This window comes from Bubalus bubalis, chromosome 20 (genome assembly GCF_019923935.1).
Source record: "Bubalus bubalis isolate 160015118507 breed Murrah chromosome 20, NDDB_SH_1, whole genome shotgun sequence".
Lineage (NCBI taxonomy): Eukaryota > Metazoa > Chordata > Mammalia > Artiodactyla > Bovidae > Bubalus > Bubalus bubalis.
Genome location: NC_059176.1, coordinates 13,510,069 through 13,531,327, shown reverse-complemented (window position 1 = coordinate 13,531,327; position 21,259 = coordinate 13,510,069). Strand labels below are relative to the sequence as shown.

General features: G+C 38.5%; 1 protein-coding gene across 5 annotated transcripts in view; it reads right to left on the bottom strand.

Annotated features, from left to right (window-relative positions):
* The window catches only part of ATXN3 (ataxin 3), a 37,518-nt gene that overhangs the window by 14,690 nt on the left and 1,569 nt on the right, over positions 1-21,259 (bottom strand). For 3 of the 5 annotated variants that reach the window (XM_025271791.3, XM_006071232.4, XM_044933393.2), the window contains exons 2-9: positions 17,650-17,814; positions 17,377-17,421; positions 15,796-15,881; positions 15,308-15,374; positions 12,698-12,785; positions 5,146-5,278; positions 4,626-4,792; positions 2,906-3,002 (exon numbers count right to left, since the gene is read on the bottom strand). In XM_025271791.3, coding sequence (XP_025127576.1) covers positions 2,906-3,002; positions 4,626-4,792; positions 5,146-5,278; positions 12,698-12,785; positions 15,308-15,374; positions 15,796-15,881; positions 17,377-17,421; positions 17,650-17,814 — 848 coding nt within the window. Of the gene's footprint in view, positions 1-1,910; positions 1,965-2,905; positions 3,003-4,625; positions 4,793-5,145; positions 5,279-12,697; positions 12,786-15,307; positions 15,375-15,795; positions 15,882-17,376; positions 17,422-17,649; positions 17,815-21,259 lie in introns of all 5 variants that reach the window. The other 2 variants (XR_006547165.2, XR_006547166.2) reach the window with 1 other exon arrangement.

The following is a 21,259-nucleotide window of genomic DNA, read 5'->3' as shown; positions in this document are numbered from 1 at the left end:
TATAGCCGATAAAGTAGAATTTTGTTCAGGGTTCTATATGTACCATGGATTTGGAGATTACCACTGGGAAAAAATATCACAGCTATGAAAGTATCAGCTAAGAACGCCTACTCATAAACTATAAATTTGTAACAGGTAGACATTCAACAGTATTTTCACACTTAATCCATGAACACCATGGCTAAACTGTGGCTACTACATTAAGTATGAAGCTTCAAATACTCTACAGGAAAAAAAAAAAAAACCTATAAATTTCAATGAATAAGAAATTAGCACCAGGGTAAGTTTGGAAAAGATCAGAAGGAAGAAATGGCTCCACAGCCTTACAGCCAAGTTCTCCACAATACAAGCTATTGTGACAAGGACCCATCTAGGTTTAGTAATCAGGAATTCTAGTGAAAGGCAAAAATTAGTTTCTCAGCTCCTTCAATCATGAGTCCTACAAGATTCTGAACGCTAACCAAAGTTAAAAAGCAACCCCAAGAAGTTAGGGCTTAACTCTTCTCAGCAACAACTAACCGTGTAAAACATTCTCTAGGTCTACTCAAGTTACTACCAGTATTTTCAAAGTCAAACTAGGAGGTAGGGGATAGGAAGCTGAAGCTGGAACCATCACTGTACTTTCTTACCCAATCAACTAACCCCAATCAGAAAGGAGACTCAGACATTTTTAAAAGGGCACAACACTGAATAAAACATCTGCAATAGTTATAGCTAGCATTCTGCTTGTTATAACTTAGTCATTATGAAATGTTAGTTACTGCATTATCCTTTGTGCTATAAAAATTTTAATTTACTGGAAGTTCTACATTTTTAATCCAAAAATCTTAAAGACTTTCTTTAATAAAAGAGGGATTTGTTGGTATACTTTAAAGATGGTTTCCTTTTCTTGGATGTACTTGTGAATTTAACAGTTTCTCTATAAAGTATGTCTATGTTTATTCTGGAAAAAACTAAAGTCTCAAAGAAGCATGGTAGAGGTATCACTTGGAAACTGTTTTGGAGAGCAGTTTAGAAATCTTTACCAAGGCTTTAAAAATGTTCCTGCGCTTTAACTTAGTAATCTGAAATTTTCAGGATAAGTAGAAGAAATGATGAGAGATGTGAGGCATAAAGTTAATACAAGGATTGCTCACTGCATTATTAATTATAATAGCAAAAATCAATAGGTTCATAAATTGTGATACATACATTTTATGAACTACAACATAGCCTCTTGCAAAAAATATTCACAATCATGGGAACATGTGATATACAATATACGTGCATTTGTGTGAGTAGAAGTGTGACTGTCAAAACAATATCATTAGTTATTAATGGTAGGATTGTGTTTTTTTAGATTTAGATATCTTACGATAAATTTATCATAAGATAAATTTTCCAAAATATTATTTTTTATCTAGTTAAACACTGAAAGCTGTTTTTAGCACTGACTAGTTAGTTGATGATATTACAGAACTACAATTAATAATTATCATCTGATCTTTATTCTATTATTGTGTGACAAAAGCATTTGGTGATATTAAGAAAAAACCATGTATTTTAGAGACAGACATGAAAATCAATACAGATGAAATATTATGATTTAGATTTATTACAAAATATCCCCACCCTGCCGGGGGTGGGGGTGGGGATGGGAACAAGAGTAAATAGGATGGGAGACAGGGGCATAAAAACCAAAATGGCCAATGTGCTGATATTTGTTATATGTGGGCAACAGATGTATCAGGGTTCTTTATGCTAGTTTCTCTACTTGCACATAAATTTGAAGTTTATCATATTTAAAAAATAAAAAAGTTAATTTTAAAATTGTAAAGGGAGTGACAAGCACTAATAAGTACTATTTTGAGATTTTTATACAGAATTAAATCCATTAATCTACCACTGAATAAAGACTAGAAATATCTCACATTAAAAGGATGTCAGTTGATCAGAACTTTCCTTCATATACTTCTGAGTTGTGACTTAAAAAAAAACAGAAAACAAGGTAAATATTATCTTCATTACACCATCCAATGTAAAATGCGCCAACATTTTAGATATAGCTGAAGTACTACCAATTATGATGTATAAGAGTCTTCCAAATTGCAGAGATGTTGAAAAGTGAAAATATGTGCATCTTAGAATTGATAAAATATAGTAAATAACAGGCCAGACTCAGCCACTGCCTTAGTTCTCTGAGCTGGGATCAGAGGATCTGAATATCTATTAGAGATCTTGTGATGGTAAGATGGAGTTTTATCTTTAAAAAAGAGAAAAGGGGATGAAGACCTGTGAATGATGGTTACTGGCAAGGATAACGATATGGATGAAATTTCTATTTTGAGAGCACTTATACAGCTGAGCACAAAGTTAGGTCCTAGAAGCTGATGGTTGAGATTTACGGTTACTCTCATGCCCCCAGTGCTGACAGGCCTGTGGTAGCCTCCCTCCTCCCCGGGTGCGGTAACGAGCAGAGCGGTTAAGCACCAGCTCTATTTGAGAGTGTGTTCTCTTATGATAAATGGTGTTTTTCCTAGTAATTGACAGAACTTTGTGGGGTTAGTCAGGTAACCAAGAAGTATATTCAAAGGACCACAGGGCTTTGTTCTTGCCTTGATCCAATTCCATTTTTCTTTTGATGACTGAAATTTTACAAGGCTTCCTTCACCCTATTTCATGAAAATTTAATTAGTACTGAGGCAAAGTTTTCTCCTAAAACTATATTTGATTTCAGTTAACTAGCTATAAATTTTTTAAAACTACATTCAAATGTTCATAGGGGCAAGGTTAGTACCTGCCAGTCTTTTAAAAAAGGAGAGAATTCTAAATAAATGGTTAGGTCAAAGCTATATGTCTACAAATAGACAAAACAGCCAAAGTAAATATAAAATATGCAGTTTTAATATGGTACCAAGTACTTTACTTTTCAAAGTAGGCTTCTCTTCTCTTCCGTAGCTCTTCTGAAGTAGGATGTGAACCCGATGTCTGTGGGATATCTTGACATCTATTTCTGGAAGTACCTGAAAACCGAATAAAACACAACAAAAAGCAGTTTTATTTACCAAGTCATGATGTGTTTATACTTAGGAGCTTTCAAAGCTTTTTTGAAGGAGTTTTCAAAAAGTTTTCTTCTCAAAACTACTCTGCACCATTCTGTAAATGTAAGAAAGGCTCTGAAAGGTTCAGGGAAAATCAGAATAAGGTAGTTCAGTCGAACCTGTGTCCACTGCGACCAAACCCACTACCATTTGTGACACAGTGGACATGACGTGTTCAATGACCATCTGGTAGGAGAAATAACTCGCACCACACTCGCTTGCTCTTTACTTATTAGAAATGAATCTACACTTTTTAAAAATAAATTAATTTATTTATTTGGCTGCATTGAGTCAGCTACGGCACGTGGGATCGTCCTTGCACCCTGGGGGATCTTTGCTTGAGGCACACAGACCCTCTAGTTGTAGCGCTTGCGGGCTTAGTTGCTCTGAGACATGTGGGATTTCAGTTCCTTGACCAAGGATCGAACCCATGTCCCCTGCTTTGCAAGGAGGATTCTTAACCAATGTACCACCAGGGAAGTCCCAGAAATCAATCTACATTTTCAAAGGCACAGAATTCCTAGAAGTAACTTAAAGTGGATGATTGTAAAATAAACCCACTCTGTATATTCCTCTATCTTCAAACATCTGGGTACTGACATAACTTAGGTATGTTTCCATGTTCTTACTAAATTATTGCTCCAATCAGATTCTGCACAAATTGTGAAATAACATGGGAAGAAGAATAAAGTACACAAAAACATCTAGAACTAATAAGGCTGTGCCTGTCCACCACTAGGCTAACCTAGCAGGACTCTGCTAATCCAAAATGGGGCTGGGCACCATCCAGGGTACTCAGACGTGGCCAGGAGGCATGAGCAGTTCAGGATAAAATACAGCATTAAAAGGATAACTTCATATTAACAGAAACTCAATTGTATTTAGATACTTAAGGAATTCAATTGATGAGTAATTTCATTAGAAAGTAGAAGGCAAATTCACATTAGACAAAAACAAAACAACCGCCCCAAAAAAGAAAACCCGTCACACTTTTTAAGTAAGCCCCTTTGAGCAACGTCCCAGACTTTCCCTCCACTTGGATTCCCTGGGGTGGGAGTGGGTGGGGGAAGAGGTGTGGTGGGCTAAAAGAGTAAGCCCACCAAAGTGAGCTTAAGCTAAAAGTTCCACAGCCATTAAGTTTTAGAGTTTTGTAAAATCAATTTATAGTCTCTGTCCAGACCTTTCTTCATACCCACTAGAATGCATTTAAATAGCTGGTCTGAGCAAGGGTCCACTGACCTCACAATGATTAGCTCCGTTTAGTACTGTGTTTGCACAGTATTATAACCAAACTGAATGACCAGAAATAAAAATATAACTAGTCCTAATATAACACAAGTCATAAAAAGTTATATGTATTAAATAATATCCAAAAGTTATTTGTATTAAATAACATCTAAAAAATAACTGATTATACATAGCTACTGCTTCTGCAGTGACTGTCAAAGAACTTCTACCAATAGTATATTAATTTCCAGAAGAACTAAAAATGATCTAAATCAATTGCTTCAACAACAAATAAAGTAAGTGTTGGAATGTCCATACCTTGCATACTGAGCTGAATGGCCCTGCGGAGATCGGCTTCTTCATCTTCCATGTCAATTTCTTGGCGACTTAGTGCCAGAGCCCTCTGCAATTCCTCCTCATCCTCATCTAACATTCCTGTCCCATCATTTAATTCTAAGACGCGTTCTAGATCTGTTTTCTGGACTCTAAAGAATAAAAGCACAAGTAATAACTACAGACCATTCTTCTATTTTAGCTATAACATAGAGACATTTATAAACCAAAGATGTTTATGTAAGTTGAAAACTTACACTTTTTTTTTTTTACAGATAATGTCTAATAATACAAAGGTCCTATTGTGATATGAATTTGTGTTGGTAAGTATACTTAAATAATTCAGAGAGTTGATCCAAGGTTAAACCAATAAGCTACACTTAAACAGAAAGGTCTAAAAAAACCCCACCAACAATAAAAGGACCATATCTTCAATGTAAGCATGTAAATGTAATTCTTGTAATGAAATACTATCATATACCCCACACTGCAGGCTCAGCTTTACCTCTGTTCTTTAAGTTGTGCTAATTCTTCCCCAATAAGTTTTGGTCGATGCATCTGTTGGACCCTGATCATCTGTAGAAGTTGGTCAGCTTCACAATCTGGCAGATCACCCTTAACAACAAATATAGAGTAACCTAAAAAAAAAGGCAAAAATTATCTACAACAGCTAGCAAGTGATTCAAAATTGATTGAAAATGATAGCAGATAGAGAGGCAGCAAAACAGCAGGAAGACCACAAACCAAGGAGTGAGGAAGACCTGGGTCCAAATCATGATTCTTACACTTACCAGTGGGGTGGTCCAGGACAAATTACTTAAGGTCTTTACGCCTCACTGCCATATATATAAATTTCTTCAATTGGTCTTAGTTGGATCTTCCGTTGTGGCATGTGGGCTTAGCTGCTCGGTGGCATGTGGGATCTTATTAATAGTTTCCCAACCAGGAATCAAACCCATGTCCCCTTCATTGCAAGGCAAATTCTTAACCACTGGACAACTAGGAAGTCCCTCTAAGCCTCTTCACCTGTAAAATGGGAATATCCATCTCACAGAGTGACTATGAGAAGTATTTGAATCTGAAAAGGGCTCTAATTAAGTAAGAACATGGAAACATACCTAATTTATGCTTAATAATTTGTGCAGAATCTGACTGGGGAAATAATTAAGTATGAGGCTTCCCTGGTGGCTCAGCTGGTAAAGAATCTGCCTGCAATGTGGGAAACCTGGGTTCAATCCCTGGATTGGGAAGATCCTCTCGAGAAGGGAACGACTACCCAGTCCAGTATTCTGGCCTGGAGAATTCCATAGACTGTATAGTCCATGGGGGTCGCAAAGAGTCGGACACAACTGAGCAACTTTACTTTCACTTTTCATGGAAATATACTTAAAACATACTAAAACAGTGCTTGACCAAGTAGCTTACTCCCTAAGTGACAACAGAAAGGCAAGGAAAGGACTGAGAAAGAGCAAGGAGTGTGCACTCAGACAGCCCGGGTTTTAGTGCCCTGGCTCTTCTGTTTCCTAAATGCCTCTGTTGATCACTTTACCCCTCTATGTCTTGATTTCTTCAACTGTTAAACAGATTTTGCTGTACCTTCTGCTGTTTGAGGACACAATCAGAGGATGTGTGTAAAAATCTGCAATACGGGTAAAATGAGTCATCTGTGGAAATAGCTGACCCTGACACACACCCTTCCTAACTGAAAACAGGACCTGGAAAGCCAATACCCTAAATTCTAGTCAAGGTGCTGAAGATGTGGTTCATGTAATTTTTTAATTAATACAATTCTGGAAAGCCAAGGTTTTCCCAGCTGGATACTCCATACAACAGCCGAATAAGGGTGGGCTATACCTAAGTCATTTTGGTCAATTTTTGTTTTTCTATCATAAATTTTCTTCAACTTTGGTGCTTATTATAGATATTCTTCATGAGCATTAATAGAAAATGAAATTAAAAAAAGATTAAAAGCCCTATTAATGGAAAAACTCAAGAGTAAATCATAATACATGTAACACTCTTTTTCACAAGGACAAGTATACTCAGAATTCAGATGGTTGAACAGGCTTTATGCCAGTAAAACTGTTTCCTAGGTTGTGGATACACGATGCTAGCTCCCCATGCTATTCCATGAAGAGCATCATGAAGGGCAGAAACTGCTTTACAGAGGTGTCATTGCGAGGATCTTGGGTTTTATGCAAGATGAGATTCCATTCTAAGTGTGCTAGGAAGCCACTGAAGGGCTGAAGAGTGAAAGTATGCCACAGTGTGCATTATGCTTTAAAAAGAGCACTCTAGGCTGCCTCTCAATGTAACATACAGGAACCAACGTGCAAGAAGAGTGGGGCTTACGAAAATGGAAAGTCTGAGGACAGCAAGTATGGGGAGAAAAAAAAAATGAGTCTTTTGTAAACATATTCAGATTGAAATGCTTTCTGGACTTCTGAGTGGAGATGCGAAAGTTAGGGGTTTGGTGTTCAGGGTAGATGTCTCAGCAAAAGATAGAAGTCTAAGGAATGACTGGAGGATGGACTTTATTTAGAGATGATATTTAAAATAATGGGGCAGCACACAGTCAAGAAGTTGTCCAAGACTGACTCTGGGTCACTTCATTAGTTAGAGATTTAAGAGTAGGATCCATAAAAGGCATCTGAAAGAAGCAGCCAATATGATATGAAGCAAACTAGAGCACAGTGGTTTGGAAGAGTAGTACTGACAGTATTTCAAAAAGGGAAAATATAGTTAGGAATAAAGGTTTTAGGCATAAAAGAAAACAGATAGAATATATAAAATCAAAGACGTTACAACATAATGATTCTACATGTAAACTGGAGAGACTTACATGACAACCAACCTAGTAGCGATAACCACACCAGTGCACAGGCTGTGGTCTCGAATCACCATTACTGAAGGGGAAGGAAACACACAAGACTGAAAATTCTTATAAATGACCTAAAAAGGGCTTCAAAAGGCTAGAGTGGTCATTTCAAAAGCTTGAGAGTCAAGTTCAAAAGGTTCCCACTCATCCAAGATGTGACAATATTGGGTATCAATAGTAATTACAAGAGACTAAAACATATGAACTATGGTTTATTTTATTTCGGCTGTGCTGGGTCTTCATCGCTGCTTGGCCTTTTCTCTAGTTTGGGGGCGGGGAGGCTACTCTCTAGTTGTGGTGTGCACACTTCTCATTGCAGTGGCTTCTTTTGTTCTGGAGAACCAGCTCTAGAGCATGGGCTGTAAAGTAGCTGCAGCTCATGGGCTCAGTAGTTGCGGTTCCAAGTCTAGACCATAGACTCTATAGTTGTGGTACACAGGCTTAGCTATCCCATGGCATGTGGGACCTTCCCGGACCAGGGATGGAACCCGTGTCTCCTGCACTGACAGGTAGATTCTTTATGACTGAGCCACCAGGGAAGCCCTGAACTATGATTTTAATAGATTAGTTTACAATGACACTACAGAAACAAACCAACTGGTTACCTCTGGAGACAAGATACTACGACCAAATATTTAAAACTGATAAAAGGCAAGAAATATTTATCCTGCTTTTTCTATATGAACTATATACTTCAAGATAACCAAACAGTTGATGAAGGAAAGTCTATTTGTATAGAAGTCCTCCAGCTAATAAATGAAGAAATGATGGAAATCTAATTAATGAAATAACAGACTAGGCATTTATTATTAGAAGCTACTCAAATCACAAAAAGAGAGACAACTGGACATAAGTGCCACACCATCCATGAAGTCGTCTATCCTCCCAAAATCAACTTACATCTGATCAAGTCTCTAGATCTAAGGACCAGTCTATTGCTCATCAAGGGCTCAGAGGAAAAAAAAAGGATGCAACAAGCAAAATCCAGAATGTGAGAAACAGAACAAATGACCCATTTTCTTCAAAAGAATAAGTTAAAAAATAAAGAGAAGAAACCAATAGATAGGTTTTAGAGACATAGCAATCCAATGCAATCAAAGACCCTTATTTCAACCTGGTTTAACTATATTAAAAAAAAGAAGAAGAATCAAAAAGGAGATTAGAGGACTTCCCTGGTGGCCCAGGGCTAAAGAATTCACCTGCCAATGCAGGCGACATAGGTTCACTCTCTGGTCCAGGAAGATTCTGCATGCCATGGGGCAACTGAGCCCATGTGCCACAACTCCTGTGCCCACATGCCCTAGGGCCTGTGCTCTGCAACAAGGGAAGCCACCGCAATGAGAACGGTGCGCAATGTAACTAGAGAGCAGCCCCCGCTCACCACAAAGCGAAAGCCTGTAAGTAGCAGTGAGCCCAGCACATCCAAAAGCAAATAAATGAATACATTTTAAAAGACTACTGAGAAATTTAATTCTTAGGTAGGATGACAAGGAGTCTCCTCCCAAGGAGGAGAAAGGGGTCTGAGGCGCTCAAGGAGGTGAAAGGGACAAACATTTTTTCCTATATTCCTTTGTCTTAGTCACATAAGACTTATTTTTCCCTCTTAAACTCTGAGTTGTTATGACAACAATCTATTTTGCCTAAGACTAACTTTCTTTAGTCTCATTTGCACTCATTTCACACGCTAGCAAAGTAATGCTCAAAATTCTCCAAGCCAGGTTTCAACAGTATGTGAACTGTGAACTTCCAGATGCTCAAGCTGGTTTTAGAAAAGGCAGAGGAACCAGAGATCAAATTGCCAACATCCATTGGATCATCGAAAAAGCAAGAGAGCTCCAGAAAAACATCTACTTCTGCTTTATTGACTATGCCAAAGCTTTTGACTGTGTGGATCACAACAAACTGTGGACAATTCTTAAAGAGATGGGAATACCAGACCACCTGACCTGTATGCACGGTTTCTCAGATTCCTGAGAAATCTGTATGCAAGTAAGAAGCAAAGGTTAGAACTGGACATGGAACAACAGACTGGTTCCAAATTGGGAAAGGAGTACATCAAGGCTGTATATTGCCACCCTGCTTATTTAACTTATATGCAGAGTACATCATGTGAAAAGCTGGGCTGGATGAAGCACAAGCTGGAATCAAGATTCCTGGGAGAAATATCAATAACCTCAGATATGCAGATGACACCACTCTTATGGCAGAAAGTGAAGAGGAACTACAGAGCCTCTTGATGAAAGTGAAAGAGAAGAATGAAAAAGCTGACTTAAAACAGCATCCAAAAAACCAAGATCATGGCATCCAGTCCCATTACTTCATGGCAATTGGAGAAATAGTGGAAACAGTGACGGTCTTTATTTTTTTTGGCTCCAAAATCACTGCAGACGGTGACTGTAGCCATGAAATTAAAAGATGCCTGCTCCTTGGAAGAAAAGCTATGACCAACCTAGACAGCATATTAAAAGGCAGAGACATTACTTTGCCAACAAAGGTCCATCTAGTCAAAGCTATGGTGTTTCCAGTAGTCATGAATGGATGTGAGAGTTGGACTATAAAGAAAGCTGAGTGCCAAAGAATTGATGCTTTTGAACTATGGTGGTGTTGGAGAAGACTCTTGCGAGTCCCTTGGACTGCAAAGAGATCCAACCAGTCAGTCCTAAAGGAAATCAGTCCTGAATATTCATTGAAAGGACTGATGCTGAAGCTGAAACTCCAATACTTTGGCCACCTGACGTGAATAACTGACTCACTGGAAAAGACCCTTGATGCTGGGAAAGATTGAAGGCGGGAGGAGAAGGGGACAACAGAGTATGAGATAGTTGGATGGCATCACTGACTCGATGGACATGAGTTTGAGCAAACTCCGAGAGTTGGTGATGGACAGGGAAGCCTGGTGTGCCGCAGGCCATGGGGTTGCAAAGAGTCAGACACCACTGAGCAACTGAACTGACTAAAGACTAACAATGGGGCACTCTCTGCCCTCTTCTGCTGTCTGTGCCAGAAGCTTTCCCTATCCCTTTTCCACGGTCATAAAACTTTTACCACAGGAAGCTCTGAGTGCCTAAAGCCTCATCTGTGGTCCTGATGCTAAATTATCTTCTTTGGAGATAACGAACAGGAAATACTGTTCACCTAAGCTATCACTGCTCTTAAAAAAAAAAAAAAAAAAAAAAAAAAACAGGCAATGAGAGATTTGAGTTGGCTAGTTGGTGCTATTAAAGAATTGTAATTAAATGTTTATATGTCATTAGAGTATTGTGGTTATACGTATATTTTTAAAGAGTCTTTGCTTTTAAAGATTTTAATTTAAAAAATCTACAAAGATGATGATAAGATGATGAGTATTTTCTTAGAATAAACTGGAAAGAGAAGTGGGTAGGGTATAGGTAAAACAAGACTGGCCATGAGATATTTGTTGAGGTTGGGCGAAGGGTACATGCGGGTCCATCACATTTGTTTTCTATACTTTTATACCTGTTTGAAACTTTTGATAAGAAAATTTTGTTTCATTCTCTTTAAAGGAGGGTATACTAAACTATACTCTCAAAAAAGATGATGTCAAGGAAGACTGAGAACTGAATACTGGCATTGGCAAAGTGGAGGTCACCGGAGACACTGAGAAGAGGGTTTTCAGTGACATGTTGGTTATCAAAGTGTTACTGCAACGAGTTCATGCACAGGAGACAATACACTAGAGATGATTCTAAGGAGAAAGTAAAAATGGGAGACGGCTGGAGTTTCCTGGCATTAAAAGAAGTTTTTTCTTTTTAATCAATGGAGAGAAAGAGCTTATTTCTCTACAGTAGGAATAATAAGATAAAAGAGGGAACCCACATAGGAGAGTAGAGCAACAAAAGCAGAAACAAAGATCCTGAGTACGTGGGCGGAGCTGAGATCTAGCCCCAGAGTGGCGACACTGGACTTGGTTAAGAGCAGGAAACAGCTCATCTACTCTCATAGGCTGAAAGCACAGGAAGAGAGAGAATCAGGGTGATGATCTGCTGATAGAAGAACAAGGATGTTCTCTTTTAATTGCTCTTGTTTTCATAGTAGAATATAAAGGACAGCCATAAGCTACAAGTCAGGAAAGAGGAGGGGATGGTGTAGGGATATCAAGTAGCACTGAAGGCTCATTTGAAATTTGTGATCCTAAATTTAAAGCAAAATTGATCATATTTTATGCTGCATCTTTAACCATGCTCAACTGTTCTGATGGAGGAGGACTAGACAAGCCCAAGATTGGAGTTTAACCAGGGTTTGGATTTTTGTCATAAAAGTATGATGGAGGGAGAAAGAGAAAGGAGCTGAGAAGCACAACAGTGTGTTATAGCGATAATCACTGAATGATAATGAATTATAATGATGATTACAGAAAATAGGTGTAAACAAGTAAGGACCTAAGAGGAATGTTTAGGCTTGTAATAGGGTTCAAAGAATTGTTACAAAGGAGAAAAACAGAGAGAATATGGTATAAAGATAGGAGACAAAAGTCTAAGAATAGGATGCTTATAATTAGAATTTGAAGGTGGTACAGTTATTAGTAAAGGCAAGTAAGAGTGAAAAAAAAAATGATCTTTGAAAGTAAGAAGCAAGAGATTGGATTGGACTGATTTTTTATGTAGAAATCACCAAGAATGATGAAAAGAGTTGAAACAGAGCCATGATACTGAGTCAGATCCTAAATCTTCAATGGAAAAGGAGGAAGATCAGACTTCAAAACACTGCAAAAGAGCGAGGGGTAGACTTTACTCTAGTGATATGTATTTCAAAGGAGCTGCAGTTTTTAGGAAAGAAGAGTGACCTAGAAAGGGTAAGGATGAACAAGAAGAATACCTAAGCCCCCCCTTGGCTCTGTGGTATGTGGCGTCTAGAAGACAAAAAAGCTAGAACATAGAAGGTCTGCAAAGGAATCAGCCTTATCAGAGGAGGGCCAGGTGTCAGCAAGAATGCCAAAAGAGCAGGATGATTCAAATCACAGCCTAAAGCTCACCATGTAAAACAAAGCTTATTTCCCTGCCTCTGCCACAAAAGCATTATTGTTACACTTACTTCTAAAGAGAAGGTTTGATTTAGCCACACACACTGCTATTGAGACAGTTGCTACACAGATGCTATACTCACTTCTAGTGAGACAGTGTCATTTAGCTACTTCAAAAGATGTTCAGTCTTTACTTACCTTCCTGTTGTAACTGAGCCAAGAAAAGTGCAAGGTATGTGTCTGATATTAATTCTGGACCCGTCAAAAGAGAATTCAAGTTGAACCACTGGAAAACAAATTGTCAATATTTAAGTTAGTGCACATTGTAAGTAATAAGTTTAGCATGCTATGAATTGATATACTCCATCTAAACTTAGTAACTGAAAACATGTCAAATTAAGATTTTTAAAAAGTAATTAAATCATACAATTTTTAAAAACTGAAATAAAATGTTGCAATTTTATCACTATTAAATGTTTTAAAAGTTTGCTTTAAGCCATAAACTTTAAATCCCCCCTTCAAAAAAGAAAAGAAACAGATAGTATTTTGAAGTATCCTTATTGTAGCCATAATTAAATCTTTTCCAAAGGAACAGCCCAACAAAACCCTAATCACATTATACTGATGTGGAAGAAAAATGACAACTACCAAGTTTTCCCACTGCCGATAATTTTGGTTAAAATATTTTAATTGTGAGAAAGCTAGACATTCCAGGAAGAGAAGTTTTAATCACCAACTCATTTTTAAGAGACCACTAGACCACTACTGCACGGAACTGACATCATTTGTTCACTGTTTCACGCGGATCCTCATTTAACCCACAAGACACAGCAGTTTCAGAAGTGACTGTCAGCATCACCACCAAATGCTTTTTGTGGATTTTACCAGAGATGATAATATTTTTCTCATCTTCTTCTTTATACAGGGGCCTCAAGACAAGAGTCTATAGTGAAAAATACAATTTTAATCAAAAATATAAATTAGAACCAAAGATGATAAGCCAGAATTTGGCATTTCCAGCACACCATTCCCTTCTCCAGGGGATGTTCCCAACCCAGGGATCGAACCCAGGTCTCTTGCATGGCAGGTAGATTCTTTACCATCTGAGCTACCAGGGAAGCTGAGTTTGTCTAAGATAATGTGAAATGCAGAAGTTCAATTTTGAAGAAATAAAATTTACAAAATTTCTCAAAATAATAATGTAAGTTTACATGCAAATCAATACAAAGGAATTTCAGAGTTTAAGACTTCAGATCTTGAAAGTGAAGAACAGCTGATCACATTTTTTAATATTTAAATAAAACCCCTAGGTTAAACACACCTGGGAGAGTCCTGCCTTGGTTTTTCCCAGAGTTGATTCCTACCTGGGTGTGTCTCTCCTGCACCAAACCACACTTACTTACTAGCCCTTTGCCACCCAGGAAGGACCATTTAAGATGAAGCTGCTTCTAAGCAGCAAACTTAAAATAGTAGGGCTTTCATTTTAGAATTATCTTGTATTGATTTAACTCAATGTACTCTTTCCTGATTTCCTTTTCTGTTTCATATTAGCTTGTTAAAAAAAAAAAAAAAAAGCTGTATTTAAGTGTACTTGAAATGTAGTAAACTGCACATATATTAAATGTACAATTTGAAGTTTTAACATATGTATATACCCATGAAACCATCACCACCACCAAGAGAGTGAACATTTTTGTCACTGCCAAGTCTCCTGTGCCCCTTGTAATCCTCATCCATTGCTCCTTGCCTCCATCATCCAGGCAATCACTGTCATTATAGATTAGTTTACATTTTCTATGCTTTTATATAAATGGAACACTATAGTGAGCCCCTGGTGGCTCAGATGTTAAAGAGTCTGCCTGCAGTATGGGAGACTCAGGTTCGATCCCTGTGTTGGGAGATCCCCTGGAGAAGGAAATGGCAACCCACTCCAGTATTCTTGCCTGGAGAATCTCATGGATGGAGGAGCCTGGCAGGCCACACAGTCCATGAGGCTGCAAAGAGTCAGATACAACTGAGCAACTTCACTTTCTTCTTTTCTTTTCTATGGAATATAGTATTTTGTGTCTAGTTTCTTTGACTCAGCATAATTACTTTGAGATTCATCCACATTGTTGCATGTACCAATAATTCATTCTTTTTCATTAATCTGTTTTCAGTAACCCTCTTTCAAAGAATCAAAATTCTGAGAAAAAGGACATTAAAAGTTGTCTCAAAAATGGTACTGGGTGATGGACAGGGAGGTCTGGCGTGCTGCGATTCATGGGGTCGCAAAGAGTCGGACACGACTGAGTGACTGATCTGATCTGATCTGATACCAAGATCACCGGTAATTATTTTTAAAAATAACACTTTTGGTACTTTTCTTGATCTTATAAAAGCCTTGCTCAATGCTCAAGACACATTCCATTTTTTTTTAATAGAAATGATTTATGTAGACACATGTATTACATGGCATTTGGAATGTGAATAACCTTGTTAAGCTAAAGCAAACATGGCTGAAAATTTTTATTCATACCGGACACTATTTCAGGCTTTGTGACACTGCTATGCTTAATGCAAACCCACGAAAAACAGAATTTAGCTGGCAGGACATCTTTCTCACATAAAAACTTACTTATGTCTAAATATGGCTGTTTTGTCTTAAATATAGAATTTTACTTATGTCCTATCTATCTAGATTGTAACCAGGCCACAAGTACACATTACTGGTGTGTTTCTTCATCTTTAAGGCACCAATCCCTTACACTTTAGTTGCAAATGAGGTACAGAATGAGAAAAAAGACAGGCAAGGAGGAGAAGCATTACCTGTTTTCCTAATTTTCTAACTGTAAACCAGTGTTCTTTATAGTTGCATATAAATGATCTTTCATTTCTAGAAACAGGAAAAAGCACATATGCAATATTAAGTTGAAATATTAGAATCATATTCATTTAGTTTGTCAATTAGAAAATACTATACAAAACCTACAATGACTTAGGATTATATTTACAGTTTTAAGAATCACTGATTTTTAAAAAATTACAAAACAGTATAAATCTCTGTAGAGATCGGTGATGCCATACACAAACAACAGCACCACACCCCATTCAAGGATCAGCTCTGCACTGCCACACATGGGGGGATCAGGGAGGCTTGGGGGACACATGTTCATAGACAGCCCCAAAAGGCAAACCAGGAAAACCTGAGGGCGTAAAATGGGAAATATCACAACCAAAGCAGGCCAGACTTATTTTTCCCCTCTAAGAAAGTATAAATTTAAAAATCAAATATAGGAAAAGTAAAATAATCTTACATGGGATCAATCCTGAGCCTCTGGTACTCTGGACTGTTAAACAGGATTAGTTCTAAACCCCAAACTTTCAAGGCATTGCTTATAACCTGTTAAAAAAAATTTGTTTTTTTTTTTAAATTCCAAATAAGTAGTGTTAAGCCACGTTAGTTATAGAAACAGTTTTAGTTCATAGATAAATTTCCCCAGTAGGCTACGGGTTTTAAAGTGCATGTGTGTGTGTGTATGTGTGTGTGTGCATGTGGGTATATCACTATATGCATCAAATATCCATAAATAACAACACAGAGTACCTTTTACACTAAGTTTCTGGAATTGTATGAGAACCATACAATTCCTAGATAGAACTGCCTCCAAAATCTAGATGTATATTCTATCCAGTAAGTGCTACTCCTAAAACAAGTCCATTGCAGTCATTTGGCTACTATGAGTCCTGCTTTAGAAAACTGACAGTCAACTTACTATACAGAATAATGATAACTTTACATCTATCAAAATGAGTTATTTCTGAGGATTTAAACTGAAGTTTTCATCAGTTGTAAACTTCTTTTATTGTGGGTTTGTGATCTGTAGGAAACCAAAAGATAAACCTCATTATTTCAAAGTGAGGAAAAAACAAGGAAAAATTTTGAAAATTTACGACCTACCCTCCAAGGTACCCAACAAAGCAGCAAGTGAGCCAGGCATGAGTATAGACAAAAAGTGAACGATCTGCAGTGGGCAAGTGGGGACTGGCGCCCAGAGCAGCACTGCAGAAACAGGAAATGGCCAGCGCTGAGCCCATTCAGGCCCCCGCTCTGGGCCCGGCAGCAGCCATCACCTGTAACCACCCACAGTAAAGCCCTGGCTGCAAATGCTGGTGACCGAGGAGTCCAGGAGGACTGAACAAGGGAACACATACAGAGATATCTGCAGGTCCTCCAAGAGAGGTTCTAAAGAACTCTGGATCCACCTCACAGGTGTTAGGAATGGAATGAAAGAGCCACAGATGAAAGAATCAATCTCACGAGTGTCATATATATATTCACCCACAGAATTCAAGGGGAGTGATAAGTTCACAAAAAGGGAAAAGACGAAAGCCACAGACCGTAATGAAGGAATCCAAGCCTGGTAGGCTGATTTAAATGCAAAGTTAGCAAAGGGTTCCCCTCTGTCCATGGGATTTCCCAGGCAAGAATACTGGAGTGGGTTGTCATTTCCTTCTCCAGGAGATATTCCTGACCCAGAGCAAACCTTCGAGGTCTCCTTCATTGGCAGGAAGATTCTCTACTGCTGATCCATGAGGGAAGCCTTTGAAATACTGTGAATTACTGGAATTACAGTTATTAGCACACAGATTCAAATTAACAACCTTCTTTGAAAAAGGCTTTCTCTAAAATGAAGAATCTACTGTCCTAATTTTCATGTTTATCTATATAGAAAACTAGTATTCTAAAGGATAATCTTATACTCTTACACTCAACCTACTGGAAGAACTTTTGAAGGTCACATCAATACAGTGACTATGAAAGGCTGTGAAAAGCATACGCTGAGTTTAGTGCCTGGGATATAAACAACACTTAGCACATGCTTGTGACTACTTACTTGAATAGAGAAAAAGCCACTGTCATCCATATTTCCAGAAGGCTGCTGTTGAATTTGGAGAGATGGTTGGGGCGGAGATTGAGGGTGGGGAGAGAAGGGTAAAGTGTCATTAGTGTGTGTATTTAAAATAACATCTTGTGCATTCCCATCTACAAAGCTGAGAGCTGAGTTATAATTAACAAGTCAGATTCCCATTAGAAGAGCAGCTCATCCTTTTCTAAACAGTACCCACATTTTTTGAGAAGCGTGATTTAGTAAGTTTAAAATCGGTACCTGCAAAAATGTGCGATAGTCTTCACTAGTAACTCCTCCTTCTGCCATTCTCATCCTCTCTTCCTCATCTAGCTGATGTGCAATTGAAGATAATTCCACAGGGCTGAAGTATTCTCCTTGCAGTAGGTTATTCAAGCAATGTTGAGCACAAAGTGAGCCTTCTTGCTAATATTTCCAAAAGAAAAAATTCAAATGTGATTTGTAAAACAGATTTGTACAGTATCTTCTCCAAAGAGATATGTAATCATTAACTTCTTAACACAGCCAAACCACAAACATTTTTAGCTTTAGAAAGCATGAATATCCCAGGTATGGGCATTTTCATTTGCTAACATTTATTTTATAATTCTACCACTAATGAAACTATAATTATATGATCAGTTATATGGTCAAAAACTTAATGATTTATATTAAACAAACATCATCTATATAAAATCTCATATTTTACTAAAAATTACTCTACAATAAACATTTGCTGCTGCTGCTGCTAAGTCACTTCAGTCGTGTCCGACTCTGTGCAACCCCACAAATGGCAGCCACCAGTCCCTGGGATTCTCCAGGCAAGAACACTGGAGTGGGTTGCCATTTCCTTCTCCAATGCATGAAAGTGAAAAGTGAAAGTGAAGTCACTCAGTCATGTCCGACTCTTCTCAACCCCATGGACTGCAGCCCACCAGGTTCCTCCGTCTATGGGATTTTCCAGGCAAGAGTACTGGAGTGGGGTGCCATCGCCTTCTCCGACAATAAACATTTAGCCTCCCTCATTTTCAGTAGCTAAAATAAATTCACTTTTGGAGATTCCATGGTAAATTACTAACACTGAAAAGAACATTTAATCCCTAGGACATTTGTTCTTTCAACAAGATTTAAATGTTCATTCATGGGATGTTTATGTACTCCATTTAATGAGTACATTTAAAGGTTCGTTCATGGAATTTCAAATCCATGAACAGATGAATCTCAAGAACTGACACAGTAAGACAAATTCTGTTCCACGTTTATGGAGACTTGTAGCTACAAAAATGAGGTTCTCTTAAAGAAAGATAAGGCACACACTGTGGTGCAATGAGCAAAACTGTCCAGAAAATCATGCTTGGAGCTCACTTCTAGACAAGGCAGCAAGAAGACAGCATCCAAGCTCAAGTCTCCATGGGATCGCTGGCTTCCTGTTACGGGGGTGGGAAGAATACAACTTCTACAAGCCCCAGGGTCTTCCGGCACTGGGCAACTGGCTTTCTCCCGCTACTGGCACCCAAACCTAAACCCATGCTACCTTCAACTAAGTAGCCTGAGTATCACCCTTCTCCCCTCAATGATGCTGCTCTCCTGTTTCCCTATAAGAAGGGAGACTCATGGGTGGATGAGGTCCCTACCTGTGCACCCAGCACTGGGCTGGACGCCAAGGGATGATGACAGTTGGGAGAATACCTTCTCCTGCTAATAACCCTGATGCTCTAAGTTATCCATTTCCCTAGAAAAGTCTATTCTTTAACCCAGCCTGTCTGACATCCTGCAATTTGTTCTGAGCTATGTCACACAACAGATCTGACCCCAAAGACCAACACCATGCAAGACACATCTTTTTCCTGATTTAATTTTCTGGGGACAAAATTCAGGAATGCAGCATTGAGACAGTCTGAGTGTGAGCTAGGGGGCTGAGACAAGTTTATCTTCTTATTTTGGTGCTGAATACAAAGCTTGAACTTAACGAAGGCACTACCTACCCCTCAATTCATGGCTACAATGGCGAGAGAGGACTTGTCTGCGCCTGTTTCCTTCTACTGTATTTCTACTACCAGAAAGCACCTCCCACCGAATAATATGTGAGTTGGAGGGAAAGACCCTGATGCTGGGAAAAACTGAAGGTGGGAGAAGGGGATGACAGAGGATGAGATGGCTGGATGGCATCACCGACTTATGGACATGAGTATGACTAAACTCCAGGAGTTGGTGATGGACAGGGAGGCCTGGCGTGCTGCAGTCCATGGGGTTGCAAAGAGTTGGACACGACCGAGCAACTGAACTGAACTGAACTGAACAGATGTCCTACTTATACTCTATTGAAAAATGGGCAAGACAAGCAAGTACTCAAAAGAGGATAGCCAACGGATTAAAAAACACAAAAGGGGGCTCACCTTCATTTAACTATGAGAGGAATGCATATTAACATTAACAGTATGTTATTACTACACACTCCAGAATGACTAAAATGTTGGAGAGGATTAGAGACATCAAAACTGTTCCATATTACTGACGAAAGTGTAACTTAGTATAACCACTTTGGAAAGCTATCTGGAGTATCTACTACAGCTTAACATATACCAACCCTATAATCTAGTAATTCCACCACTAGGTACATAGCATAAGCAACAGAAATGCATACAGATGTACATCAAAAGATATGTATAACAATGTTCATAGATGCATTATTTGTACTGGCCCCCAAACTGGAAACTAGCCAAATGTTCCTCACAGTCCAAAGGCTAAAATGTGTGATATTCACAAAGAAATACTATATAACATACTATGTAACAATGAGTTGCTCAGTTGCCACCAGATTCTTTGTAACCCCATGGATTATAGCCTCCCAGGCTCCTCGGTCTGTGGAATTCTCCAGGCAAGAATACTGGAGTGGGTTGCCATTTCCTCCTCCAGGGGATCTTCCTGACCCACTGATTGAACCTGGGTCTACCTGCATTGCAGACAGATTCTTTACCATCTGAGCCATCAAGGAAGCCCTATTATATTGGCCACCAAACTGGAAACTACTCAAAGGCTTCTCCCAGGAGTATGGCTAAATTGTGTTACAGTCACAAAGAAATACTATATAACAACATATTATGTAACAGTGAGTCCACTCAAAGGCTCCTCCCAGGAGAATGGCTAAATCCAGTTACAGTCACAAAGAAATACTATATAACAACATACTATATAACAGAAAATTAACTATATAACATAACAATACTAATTAACTACAACTACCTGCAACAAAATGGGTAACTCAATCACTGTTAAACACAGTTCAGTTCAGTCGCTCAGTCCTGTTTGACTCTTTGCGACCCCATGAATCGCAGCACACACAAGACCGACTCAAAAGAGTATACTCTGTATGATTCCATTTACAAAATCTCAAAACAGACAAAACTGATTAATCGATGATGTCAGAAATCAGGATAGAGGTTACCCTTGCAGGGGTGGAGGGAGACTTGGTATCCTGGAAGAGGACAGAGGGGGCTTACAGGATGCAGGTAAATGTTCTATTACTTGATGTAAGTATTATTTACACACGTGTTCATTTCATGAGAATTCACTGAGCTGTACTCTTATGATCTGGGTGCCCCTACACGTGTTATCCTTAATAAAAAATTCAAATAACAACAACAAAGTCTCTATTAAGATAGGCCATTTCACTTCAAGAGCGACCTAATACAGTGACCAGACACCACAAACAGCAGAAGTGGGATTCAAACCCAGGCAGAGTTTGTACTAAGTTAAGTGAATTTTCATTAGGCTAGTGTCCAACTTCTGATCCCATGATTAAGCGGTTATCTCCACTGCAATCTACCTAAACTAGGTACCAATGAATATTGTTTTTTTAAAAAAATACATT